Source organism: Ailuropoda melanoleuca, chromosome 3 (genome assembly GCF_002007445.2).
Source record: "Ailuropoda melanoleuca isolate Jingjing chromosome 3, ASM200744v2, whole genome shotgun sequence".
NCBI classification, from domain to species: Eukaryota; Metazoa; Chordata; class Mammalia; order Carnivora; family Ursidae; genus Ailuropoda; species Ailuropoda melanoleuca.
In genome coordinates, this window is record NC_048220.1 from 118,687,484 (window position 1) to 118,700,737 (window position 13,254).

At 37.2% G+C, this 13,254-nt stretch overlaps 1 protein-coding gene across 15 annotated transcripts in view; it reads left to right on the top strand.

Annotated features, from left to right (window-relative positions):
• Positions 1 to 13,254, top strand: part of CPLANE1 (ciliogenesis and planar polarity effector 1) — a 140,686-nt gene that overhangs the window by 75,575 nt on the left and 51,857 nt on the right. For all 15 annotated transcript variants that reach the window (XR_004624326.1, XR_004624325.1, XR_004624323.1 and 12 more), the window contains 6 exons: positions 163 to 242; positions 1,284 to 1,361; positions 3,860 to 4,052; positions 9,741 to 10,034; positions 10,196 to 10,966; positions 12,211 to 12,377. Coding sequence is in view for 9 of the 15 variants with exons in the window: in XM_034657000.1 (XP_034512891.1) it covers positions 163 to 242; positions 1,284 to 1,361; positions 3,860 to 4,052; positions 9,741 to 10,034; positions 10,196 to 10,966; positions 12,211 to 12,377 (1,583 nt within the window). In the remaining 6 variants the exon portion in view is untranslated. The remainder of the gene's footprint in view (positions 1 to 162; positions 243 to 1,283; positions 1,362 to 3,859; positions 4,053 to 9,740; positions 10,035 to 10,195; positions 10,967 to 12,210; positions 12,378 to 13,254) is intronic.

Consider the following 13,254-nt stretch of genomic DNA (forward strand, 5'->3'; position numbering starts at 1 on the left):
TGATCAGAGCAGCACTGGGAATTCATTTAATGCTTGGTTTCTCACTTGCTTTTAGACTGTTGTTACTCCAGGAGAGTGGTTAATGTGAAACTCAGGACATTTAAGACAGTAATACCTATTTATATGACTCCTTTCCTTTTCGGCTACTGTTAATTTTAACAGCATTCCACAGGAGAGGTTCAGCGTCTAAGGGAAGAACCACTGAAGACATGTATGGAGAAAAAATCAACTGAACAGAAATGGTAAGGGGGAAAAAAGTAAGGAAGTGATTGTTACTGCCTGCTGGGATTCATTTGATGAAGATGTTATTTTTCTAATAATTGACAGTATATGTTTCATGGTGATATTGTGTTCCTAGTGAAATTTAACTTTGTAGCAGCGGTAAATGATATTCTTTAGTAAATGTTATAGACTTCTAGATCTTGGTACAGTGAAATAAGTAATGATACCTAAAATGCCTTTTGTTCTTCCATCACTACCAGCCTTATCAAAGTAAAATATAGCTGTAAATAGACCATAGTTTATTCAGCTGCTAATTAGGGATACACCTTGTCATACTAATTCCATTTTTCTTGGATCAAATAAAGGACCATTATGAATCACAGTATGTATGTATAATTGTTCACTGTTACGGTGTGATTACTGCACAGTATAGGGCTATTCTGCTGGCTAACATATTATTGCTTCAAGGACAGTCAAAGGCAGTTTTAATCTGTTGCAGGTGGGATATGATTTCTTAATTTTTAGAATTTTTGAAGTTTTAGAATTTTAGAACTACCTTGGATAAGAAAGCAACGTAATTAGGTTTTCTTTCTCTTCTCAATATACAAATTTTGTTCATTTCTTTGGACAGTTAACAAAAAATATATTTTAAATGTGATGTGCCTTTACAAATAGATAATTCTATTAATAAAAGACCAGTCTTTACAGTTTTAAATATAATAAGGGCTCTGTGGTGTTTTTGAACAAAGTGTCTGCTTCTGCCATAGGTGGAATTTGAGGTCCCAGCCAACTTCACTTCCCCATGTTAGATTCTTTTATTTCTGCTGGGCAGTCAGCAGTGTTCAAGTTACATGTTCAGTCATCCGGACATATTCTTTGCTTTTTGTTTGAATCTGTTACTAATTGCTATGGAGACAAATATAAACGGATTGTAATTATGAGCTAAGCATTATAGAGGACTAAAGAATGTTTAGACTCTTAGATGGCTGAGCATTAGATCACCTGTACCTTAGGAAATGTGAAGAATATCTTCCTAATCAGTTATTAATCTTTACTTATAGTATGATCGGAGCCTTCTCAAATCCTGAACACGCTGTTCCTTATTCATTTTGTGTAGATGCAAGTTCAGAAATTCCTAGGTAAGAATTTTTGTGTACCTACCATTTAGATATAATCCTATTTTACAAGTAGATAAGAGAATGAAATGATGCCTACTGTGCCATTTTGAAGTAATTCTAAATGTTTTGACTAAAAACTAAGAGTAAAATGGGCGCCTGGGTGCCTCAGTCGTTAAGTGTCTGCCTTCGGCTCAGGGCGTGATCCCGGAATGCTGGGATCGAGCCCCACATCAGGCTCTGCTGGGAGTCTGCTTCTTCCTCCCCCACTCCCCCTGCCTGTGTTCCCGCTCTCGCTGGCTGTCTCTCTCTCTGTCAAATAAATAAATAAAATCTTACAAAAAAATAAATAAATAAAATAAAAACTAAGAGTAAAATGAAAGCAAAACAAAGCATTAAAAGAGCAATGTAGGTACTCATTTCTGACACCTTTATTATTGGAAGATTACAGGAACCATTCTAGAATAGTCTTTTCTGAAAAAAAGTATAGTTGACCCTTGGACAGTACGGGTTTGAGTCACTTGGGTCCCCTTACACACAAAATTTTCTCGATAAAAACAGTTTGGTTCTGTAAATGTATTTTTTCTTCCTTATGACTTTCTTAATAACACTTTCTTTTCTCTAGCTTGCTTAATTGTAAGAATGTAGTATGCAACACACATAACATACAAAATATGTTAATCGACTGTTTATGTTATAGTAGGGTTTCTGGTCATCAGTAGGCTATGAGTAGTTAAGTTTTTGAGGAGTCAGGTTATATGTGGATTTTCGACTGCATGAGTGTTAAGCCCCCAACCCCCTTGTTGTTCAAGGGTCAACTGTAGTGGATATATTACTTAAAGTTGCTTATTTTAAGCCTCTAACAGATTTCTAGTAGCATATGAAATGCTTTTAATTCTCTCATAGAACAGATTCATCCAATTCTGTCTTTTGAACTTCTTTAACAGAGATTGAACAGTGTGTTTAGTATTTAGAAATCTTGCTGAAATAGGATAACATAGCATAGACTTACGTTAGAAGAATTCTCCATTATTGGACTTAATCTCGTTGCTACTTGTTGGAAACAAAGGCCAATAAAGTTGCTTTAAAATAGGTGAGTTGGGGGAGCTTCTTCCACTCAGGTCACGATCTCAGGGTCCTGGGATCAACCCTATGTCGGGCTGTCTGCACAGCAGGGGGTCTGCTTCTCCCCCTCTCTCTGCCCCTCCCCTTGCTTGTGCTCTCTCTCTCAAATAAATTAATAAAAGCTTTTTTATTTTTTTTAAAGATTTTATTTATTTATTTGACAGAGATAGAGACAGCCAGCGAGAGAAGGAGCACAAGCAGGGGGAGTGGGAGAGGAAGAAGCAGGCTCATAGCAGAGGAGCCTGATGTGGGGCTCAATCCCATAATGCCGGAATCACGCCCTGGGCCAAAGGCAGACGCTTAACCGCTGTGCCACCCAGGTGCCCCCATTTTTTATTTTTTTTTAAAGATTTTATTTATTTGACAGAGAGAATGAGCACAAGCAAGGGGAGCGGGAGAGGGAAGAAACAGGCTCCCGGCTGAGCAGGGAGCCTGATGTGGGGCTTGATTCCAGGACCCTGGGATCATGACCCAAGCCGAAAGCAGAGGCCTAACCAACTGAGCCACCCAGGTGCCCCAATAAAAACTTAAAAAAAAAATAGGCAAGTCAGTTGTGGATTTGCCAAATAAAGTTTTGTTATTGAGCTTATTAGTATTACATGTTTGATTAAAGGCAAATATTATAGCCAAAAGGGAATGAATGTAAACCCAAATAATCTAAGTGTGATTTAATATATTCTTTTCTTTTTAGAGATGATGATCAATTTATCTGGATATAATAATGCCTGCTCCCTTATTTAGTTTGTAAAATCAATTTGCTTAGAAAACATTTGTGTCATCCCCAATCATTTTATTTAAAAAGACCAAAAACTTATTTTGTTCTTTAATTTTTATTCCTATGTAAGAATTTTTTTGTTAGGGTTTAATTGTAGATATAAACTTTGTGATTTGTTTGGAAATACAATGTTCATAATATTGTAGTTTCCATTAAATGATGATCAACGGGAGTTTGCGCTTCCCATCTTAGAATTAAACGTTTTTTTAACCCATAGTTTCTCTAGTTTTCTTAACTCCATTCTGGATCATTAAATTTAGTAACAAAAAATATTCCTAGTATAACTCATCAGAATAATGGCATAGGTTTCAAAGTCAGATTCTTGCAGGGACCAGAGGAGTCAAATAAACGTGTGGACTGTTCTGGGTTGTAACACCATAGGGAGGGGACCATGACTGACTAGACATTACATCTCCCTTAATAAAATAGCATTCACATATGCGCTGTGCTGATGACAAATGTGTTTGGTGGCTGTGAGTACAAAGCGATAGACTTTAGGGTTTAAATTTCCTGAAAACTTCCAGAAAGCCTTTAGAAAAGGTGAGATCAAAATATTCAGATTGTAGACATCTGATTTGGTTTTTTCTTGATTGTGTTTTTTTATATATATGCTTCCACCTAGTGCACAGATTTCTGCATTGAAAGATAAATCTTTCTCAGTTCCACCTTTCGGATCAAATGGAGTCAGTGTTGCTTCACAAACACCTGTGCCAACACTTCAGCCGACCCAGAGAAATGAACCCAGGGCTCAACTGCCAGATTCTTCAGATTCTCTTAGGCACATGCTCCAAGATGAAATGTTTAAATTAGTTCAGGTAAGCACGTTTCCCTATAAACAAGTAAATTTACAAATATGATTTATATGTTAGGATTTTAAATATGAACAAACTTTTAGAAATGGGCAAGTCGAAATTAAATTGTAGGGTTGGTTTCTCTTCTTTGGGCACTCTTCATTTGTTGTTCAGAGTTGCCTAACTCAAGGGACTAGAGTCCAGGCTGAGCTACCTACTTCTCACAATGACTTCTTACACCTGAGCTCTTTGGGATGCAGATCTGCTCACAAAAGTCAGGTGGGTGACAATCAGATCAGACCAGCAGATTCTGTCTAGCTCAGAGGTATCCAGAGTTTTTTTTTTAAACACAGTCTTTGGAGATGTGTCATGAAAAAAGTTGCTGTGGCCGATGTCAAAGAGGTTGCTGCCTATGTTCTCCTCTAGGTTTTTGGTGGATTCCGTCTCACATCAAGGTCTTTCATCCATTTGGAGTTTATCTTTGTGTATGGTGTGAGAGAGTGGTCAAGTTTCATTCTTTTGCATATAGCTGTCCAATTTTCCCAGCACCATTTATTGAAGAGACTATCTTTTTTCCACTGGATGTTTTTTCCTGCTTTGTCAAAGATTAGTTGCCCAAAGAGCCGAGGGTCCATTTCTGGGTCCTCTATTCTGTTCCATTGGTCGATGTGTCTGTTTTTGTGCCAGTACCATGCTGTCTTTGTGATCACAGCTTTGTAGTAAAGCTTGAAATCCGGCAACAGTGATGCCCCCAGCTTTGTTTTTCCTTTTCAACACTTCCTTGGCAATTCGTGGCCTTTTCCGGTTCCACACAAATTTAAAGGCTGTTTGTTCCAGTTCTTTGAAAAATGTCATTGGTATTTTGATCGGGTTGGCATTGAAAGTGTAGATTGCTCTGGGTAGCATACCAGTACCATGCTGTCTTTGTGATCACAGCTTTGTAGTAAAGCTTGAAATCCGGCAACAGTGATGCCCCCAGCTTTGTTTTTCCTTTTCAACACTTCCTTGGCAATTCGTGGCCTTTTCCGGTTCCGTTAAGTTAATTCTGAGATAACGTATGATTTTTGGTGCTATTGTAAATGGAATGGATTCCCTAATTTCTCTTTCTTCAGTCTCGTTATTCATGTATAGAAATGTGACTGATTTCTGAGCATTGATTTTTGTATCCTGCCACATTACTGAATTGTTCTATAACTTCTAGTAGTTTAGGGGTGGAGTCTTTTGGGTTTTCTATATAGAGTATCACGTCATCTGCAAAGAGAGACAGTTTGACTTCTTCTTTGCTGATTTGAATACCTTTTATCCCTTTTTGTCGTCTGATTGCTGTTGCAAGGACTTCGAGTACTATGTTGAATAGTAATGGCGAGAGTGGGCATCCTTGTCATGTTCCTGATCTTAAGGGAAAGGCTTCCAGCTTTTCCCCATTGAGAATATTTGTGGTAAGGTTTTCATAGATGATTTTTTTTGAAATTGAGAAATGTACCCTCTATCCCTACACTCTGAAGGGTTTTAATCAGGAAAGGATGCTGTATTTTGTCAAATGCTTTTTCTGCATCAATTGAGAGGATCATATGGTTCTTGACTCTTTTCTTGATGATATGATCTATCACACTGATCGATTTGTGAATGTTGAACCATCCTTGCATCCCAGGGATGAATCTCACTTGGTCATGATGGATAATCCTTTTAATGTACTGTTGGATCCTATTAGCTAGGATCTTGTTGAGAATTTTGGCGTCCATATTCATCAGGGATATCAGTTTGTAATTCTCCTTTTTGTTGGGGTCTTTGCCTGGTTTGGGGACCAAGGTAATACTGGCCTCATAGAATGAGTTTGGTAGTTTTCCTTCTGTTTCTATTCTTTGAAACAGCTTCAGGAGAATAGGTATTATTTCTTCTTTGAATGTTTGGTAGAATTCCCTGGGGACTCCCTCAGGCCCTGGACTCTTGTTTTTTGGGAGGTTTTTGATCACTGCTTCAATCTCTTCATAATTAATCGGTCTGTTTAAATAATCAATTTCTTCCTGTTTCAGTCTTGGTAGTTTATAGGTTTCCAGGAAGGCATCCATTTCTTCCAGGTTGTTTAATTTATTGGCATAAAGCTGTTGATAAAAGTTTCTAATGATCCTTCCTATTTCATTGGTGTTGGTTGTGACCTCTCCCCTTTCATTCAGACTTTTATTAATTTGGGTCCTTTCTCTATTCTTTTGAATAAGTCTGACCAGTTGCTTACTGATCTTATTTATTCTTTCAAAGAACCAGCTTCTAGTTCTGTTGATCTGCTCTACTGTGCTCCTGGTTTCTAATTCATTGATCTCTGCTCTAATCTTGATCAACTGCTTTCTCGTGCGTGGGTTAGGCCTGTTCTTCTGTTCCATCTCCAGCTTCTTGAGGTGAGAATATAAACAGTGCATTTTAAATTTTCCATTCTTTTGAGTGAGGCTTGGATGGCTATGTATTTTCCCCTTTTTTCATGACACATCTCCAAAGGCAAGAGAAACAAAAGAAAAAATGAACTTTTGGGACTTCATTAAGATAAAAGTCTTCTGCACAGCCAAGGAAACAGTCAAAAAAACTAAAAGGCAGCCTATGGAATGGGAGAAGATATTTGCAAATGACACTACAGATAAAAGATTAGTATCCAAGATCTACAAAGAACTTCTTAAACTCAATACACGTGAAACAAACAATCAAATCAAAAAATGGGCAGAAGATATCAACAGACACTTTTCCAATGAAGACGTACAAATGGCTAACAGACGCATGAAAAATGTTCAAAATCATTAGCCATCAGGGAAATTCAAATCAAAACCACCTTGAGATACCACCTTACGCCAGTTAGAATGGCAAAATTTGACAAGGCAGGAAACAACAAATGTTGGAGAGGATGTGGAGAAAGGGGATCCCTCTTACACTGTTGGTGGGAATGCAAGTTGGTACAGCCACTCTGGAAAACAGTGTAAGGTTCCTTAAAAAGTTAAAAATTGAGCTACCCTATGATCCAGCAATTGCACTACTGGGTATTTACCCCAAAGATACAGATGTAGTGAAGAGAAGGGCCATATGCACCCCAATGTTCATAGCAGCATTGTCCACAATTGCCAAATTGTGGAAGGAGCTGAGATGCCCTTCAACAGATGACTGGATTAAGAAGTTGTGGTCCATATATACAATGGAATATTACTCAGCCATCAAAAAGAACGATTCCTCAACATTTGCTGCAACATGGATGGCACTGGAGGATTTAATGCTAAGCGAAATAAGTCAAGCAGAGAAAGATAATTATATGGTTTCAGTCATTTATGGAACATAAGAAGTAGAAAGATCGGTAGGAGAAGAAAGGGAAGAAGGAAAGGGGGTTAAAAAGGGGGAATGAACCATGAGAGACTATGGACTCTGGGAAACAAACTGAGGGCTTCAGAGGGGAGGGGGGTGGGGGATCGGGATAGGCTGGTGATGGGTATTAAGGAAGGGACGTATTACATGGTGCACTGGGTGTTATACGCAAGTAATGAATCATGGAAATTTACATAAAAAATAGCGATGTACTGTATGGTGACTAACATAACATAAAAAATTTTTATAAAAAAAATAAACACAGTCTATCACATCATATTTCTTATTTTCAAACTGAATTTTGGCTTGTTTTGAAATTGCCAGCTGTGTTTTAAAGTACTGTTCACTTTTAATTTTGTCATCTTTTTCTCAATTTGTTATCCTTTTCTTTACCAACAATTTTATTTCTCTTTTCTATTTTATTTCTTAAACATTAATTTCCTTCAAATTTAATGTAGTCTACACTCACTTCCATATCCTTTTATGTGATATAATTAACCATTTTTATACTGATGTTTGGCACTAATTTTCTCCTTGAACCAAGGGCCCTGATGAGAATACTTTTTCAGCATGTCTCATTGTCTCATGAAACTTTCTGAAACTGACTTTATCTTTATTTTTCCCAGTCCCTTTTTTCCCTTTTCCATTTAGCAGCATTAACTATTCTACCAGCTTAAAATTTTGGAAGCATTTCTGAAACTTTTTTTTGGATTACCAAGGGTCTTTGCTGATAGCCGCCCTGTATATTTAACAAATTCTCCAGATAATTCTGATGCATACAAAGGATTAAGAATCACTGTCTTAGGGGCGCCTGGGTGGCATGGTCATTAAGCGTCTGCCTTCGGCTCAGGGCATGATCCTGGCGCTATGGGATCTAGCCCCACATCAGGCTCCTCCGCTGGAAGCCTGCTTCTTCCTCTCCCACTCCCCCTGCTTGTCTTCCCTCTCTCGTTGGCTATCTCTGTCAAATAAATAAATAAAATCTTTAAAAAAAAAAAAAAAGAATCACTGTCTTAGAGAGACATCTTTGCCTTTTTTTCAGTACCTATATCCAGTGTTCTTCTGTGCCCTCCTGATTCTTTTGCCCACACTGTGAGTCTGTACAGCGCTGCTATTTCCATAGCTAGAGCCAGAACTTCGTACCTCCCTTGTCTTATATATGCACTCCTAGGGCATTCTTCTTCAGATGCTGTTTTAATACTGTTACTTTCCTGTTTTAAAGTGTTCAGTAGATTTCAGATACCAATTTGTACAATATGAAATCAGTCTTGTTTTAAAAATACAGAGTAAAAGGAAATACGCTATAAATCTCAGTATTAGTTATCTTTGAGGATAGGATAATGAGTGATTTTTATTTTCTTTTTCATGTTTCTCTGGTTTTTTTTTTCTGTAATAAGCATTTTTTTTTTAATAATTTGAAGGGAACTTACATTTTTTAACCTGAAGTGTTTCCCTACCAGTATGTTTCACTAAATGCAAATTCTTCGGTAGGGCTTGAAAGACCCACCACCAGCTTTTACCTGCCCTCTTTTCCCATTGTACTCTGATAAGTCCAGTGGTTCTCAAAGTGTGGTCCCTGGATCAGTAGCATCAGCATCACTTAGATGTTAGAAATATAAATTTTCAGGCCCCATCCCAGACCTATTACAATTTGAAACTCTGGGGATGGGGTTCAGCAAAGAGTGCTTTCACAAGTCCTCCAGGTGATTGCATGCTCAAGTTTGGGGGCTGCTATTAATTTCCTGTTCCATTGAAGCCAGTGTTTATGCTAGTGGTTCCCATGCTTTTCCACACATTGAAACACCTTGTCATCTTAAAAAATACCAATCCTGGCTTCCATCCCCAGATATTGTGATTTTATTGGCATGGATGTGGTCTGGCCATGGGGATTTTTAAATGCTTCTCAAGTGATTCTAATGTGCCCCAGTCTGTCAACCACTGGTGCATGCCTTTGCCTTTTACCTCGTCAGCCTTTCCAGGGGAATTCCTCAACTCTTCACCTATTTGCTAATCTTTGCTTTTTTCTTTCCTGAAAACCTGATCACAACACACTCATTTTAGGACTTCTTTAATTATCCTTATTCCATCAGATCACTCCTTTATGATCTCTGGGATGTTTATGTAAACTGCTTTATAGATAGTCCCAAGTCTCATTATGAATTTATTTTTCCAGTTGACAGCTCCTTGAAAACAGGAAGGTATTCTTTTTTCCTTTTTAAAAAAATCTCTCCCAGCTCTGCTTCCTGCTCAGCATTCATGGGTCTGACAGATATTAAGACAAAAGTATGACTGTTGTGGAATACTCATATGATTGTTGTTGATTCTTTAGATTTTTTCACTATATTTTTAAAATGTTTAATTTTTATTTCATTCTAGCTGCAACAGATCAACTTCATGAGCCTAATGCAAATAGTAGGCTCGTCCGTTACTAACCTCCCGGATATACATCCACTTCTACAGCAGCCTCAGCCTGTGCCTTTGGTGGGAAGTCAAGTATCAAACCCCACAAGAGGGAGTAGTGATGTTGATGACACCAGTAGAAATTTTAAGGAAAGATCTTTTATTAAACCACAGTCCATGGGAGAGTACACGACAGAGCCTGGCAAGAAGAGTCCACACCGCCATAAAGGAATTGTGCTGTCTGATCAAGATAGTAATGGTCATTTACAGGTAATACATTTAAAGATACCATTAAAGTTGTTTTAGGAGTTCAGTTGTTGGCTTTTTGTTATTTGAGCAAATAACTTTTTGGCAGTTACTACATTCCACCCCCTCCAAAACATTGAACATCATGTCTAAACTTACATAATAGCTTTTTTTTTCTCTTCCAGAATGTACCACATGGGAGTGTTCCTGTATGTCAATTACAAGGCCTGCCTCCCAGTACAGGATTAACTCCAGCGTCTCAAAGCTTACCAACCACTGCACTGTCTCCGGCTCCTGCTGGAAATACTCCCCTCCACCTTTTGTCTCCATCTGCTGCCATTCCGAAGACACCTAGACTTATCCCAGCTGCAAAAACTTTCAGACTTGGTGATGGTTTTCCTTTGCTTCAGTTTCAGCCTAAGCATGAATTTAAGTCCTTTTCCTTCCATACAGAAAATGTTCCACAAGTTCCCTTCAGGCTCCTGCCACAGCCAAAAGAGGCTTGGGGATTTTCTGATTCATTCCAGCCTCCTTCGCCACAGAGAACAATGCACACTACTTCAGTGTCCCATTTGAATTTGAGCCACTATAATACAGAAGCCATAAAAAAAGCGGTTGAACAGAAGAAATGGGCAGAAACTGTAATTACAGAAATCCCTAAGCATGTGAACTTGGATCAGTATGTTGGTCAAGAAAACTTGACACCTCAACAGGAGTCTTCAGTATTTATAAAACCAGGAAAACTACTTGATGTTAAGCCAGGGCCCCTTGAGATATCTCCTCAGAATTCCTTTGGACTTCCGTTATTGCACCTGCAACTTAAACCTCCTTATGTATTTTCCTCTGCCTCAAGAGCATCAGTAGCAATTCCCTCAGTACCTGCCAGAACTGTAGCAGAAGAAAGAAAAAACCCGAGACTGTCATTACTTCATTCATGCTTATTCCCAGAAAATACGGTAATGATTTTTGCAGTGATATACAAAAGCAGTCCTGCATTTTTCATACCATAAATACTACACATAAAAGCTCTTACGCATTTCTTTTTAAAAATTAATGCTTCTAAAAAAATTAAAAATAAATAAAAATAATGCTTCTGTTATTGGAAATAAGATATAAAATTCCTGTTTAAAATGGTAATTAGGTATTTTAAAGCTTTTATGTCTGTCTTGTACACCAATACTAGAATTTGTGAGACTTTTTCATAGGTATTTCTTCTGCTCAGAGAAGAAATAAGTAAAATGACCAGTATTCATGTTCATGTGGGTCGGGTGTGTGTGTGTGTGTGTGTGTTGAGAGAAAGGGAGGGCACGTGTGTATGTGTGTACACATGCATTATTTAATGTTCTTAGTAATTGTGCTATGATTGCCTTCAAATCCGTTATAGTGTAAAATTGTTAAATAGACCCAGGTCTCTAAATAGTTGGTCTATATATTTAAAAAATGGTGTATTTTTAAAGTACTTAAAAAGGTTGAATCTTTATAAACCCACAGAATCCTCTTTAAAGTTGTAAACTTTGATTTTTGAAATCTAAATTGTTGAGGCTCTAGTTTTGTAAGTCAGTAGTACCATCTTAGGAAGGTAATTGAATAATTCATGCTCTGGTGCACTTTTAATTTTAAGATTTGAAGATAGAATTGGGAAAAGAAATGATCATTCTCTAGAGGAAGGACTTATGCCTTCTTTTATTCTGAACATATTATGAACAGAAAAGAAAGGATTAAAGGTATGGAAAAGTAGACATTTTGAGAGGGATTTAAAGAAATGTTTTTATTAGAACGGTATAGTGAAGTTACATCACCCGATGTCAGTATTTATCAACATACTGCTAATCTGTGCAATGCATAATCTCCACTTCTCTGTATCCTACCTGTTTGAAAGAATTTTAAGTCAAATGTTAGACATTATGTATTTTATTTATAATTATAAGGAAGATTTTTAATATAGAAAAGAAATTAAGATTAGGACTTCTAGTTTAGTTTCTGAAATAAGATGACTCAGTTGGAATTTCTAGCCCTCTAAAATCATTTATTATTTAAGTCTGGATGCTCATCTTATCAGGCCAAATCAGTTTGTTACCTTGACATGTTTTATCTCTTGCACAGTTTTATTTAATTTAAACGAATGCTTTTCTCAATTTTTATTAACATATTACATAATCGAAGTTTGTAATTTTTAATTATTATGCTTTATTTCTTTTAGTACAAAAACCCACAACTTATTCCACTTGAAAACCTCATTGCATTCAAACAAAGTCAAGAGAAACTAACACATAATTTATTTGAACAAGGCGATTCTGGACAACTTCGGCTTCTAAATGTCAAAATAGAACCATCTGAAGTGAGACAAGAAAAGGACAGTAAAAAAAGGCAAGTTTTAAATGAAATTTTATATTGAGAATATCACTTACCTGCAAATGTATTATTAGTTTAAATATCATAGTTATAAAGGTGAAAGTTACTGGTTCAGCCTCCCAGCCTATACACAATTGCATATTCAGTTTTCTAATCAAGTGTCATGCATTTGAACACATCTTGTGATGAGGAAAATTCTGTATTGTGAGAGAGAAATATTATTTTTTTCCATTTTATTAAGGAATTCTTTACTGGAATTCATAGGCTGGAAAATTCTTTTATATTTTTTTGTTACATTATGAGCAGTTTTCTTTTGTAGGACAAATATTTGGTATCTCATACAATATACCATGTACTATCTAATGCATCGAAGTAATATTGTTATTCATCTTACCATATCCTCCAGATTCTCACATAAGAAGCAGGAGGGTAAGTGATGTGAATTGTTTCAGGACACTAAGAAACATGCATGTAAAAAGCAAGGTTGTGACTTCTGATGAAGAGCATTTATAGTGTTTTACTCATAATGGGTATTCAAAATGTATTGACTGGTAGATTACTACTGAGTCTAGAAAATACTATCAGAGTTACACATTTAGGGGCACCTGGGTGGCTCAGTCAGTTGGGCGTCTGCCTTCAGTTCAGGTCATGATCTCAGGATCCTGAGATTGAGCCCTACGTGTCAGGCTTCCTGCTTAGCAGGGGGTCTGCTTCTCCCTCTGCCTCTGACTCTCCCCCTGCTCATGTTCTGTCTCTCTCTCTCTCTCAATAAATTAAAAAAAAAAAAAAGGAATTTCACATTTATCAGACCCTAAAATCTCCTACTAGTACTCTTTCCAGAAATGGTTCCTTCCTTCCATCTTTTTCAGGTATTCCCTTGTCAAAGTAAGTC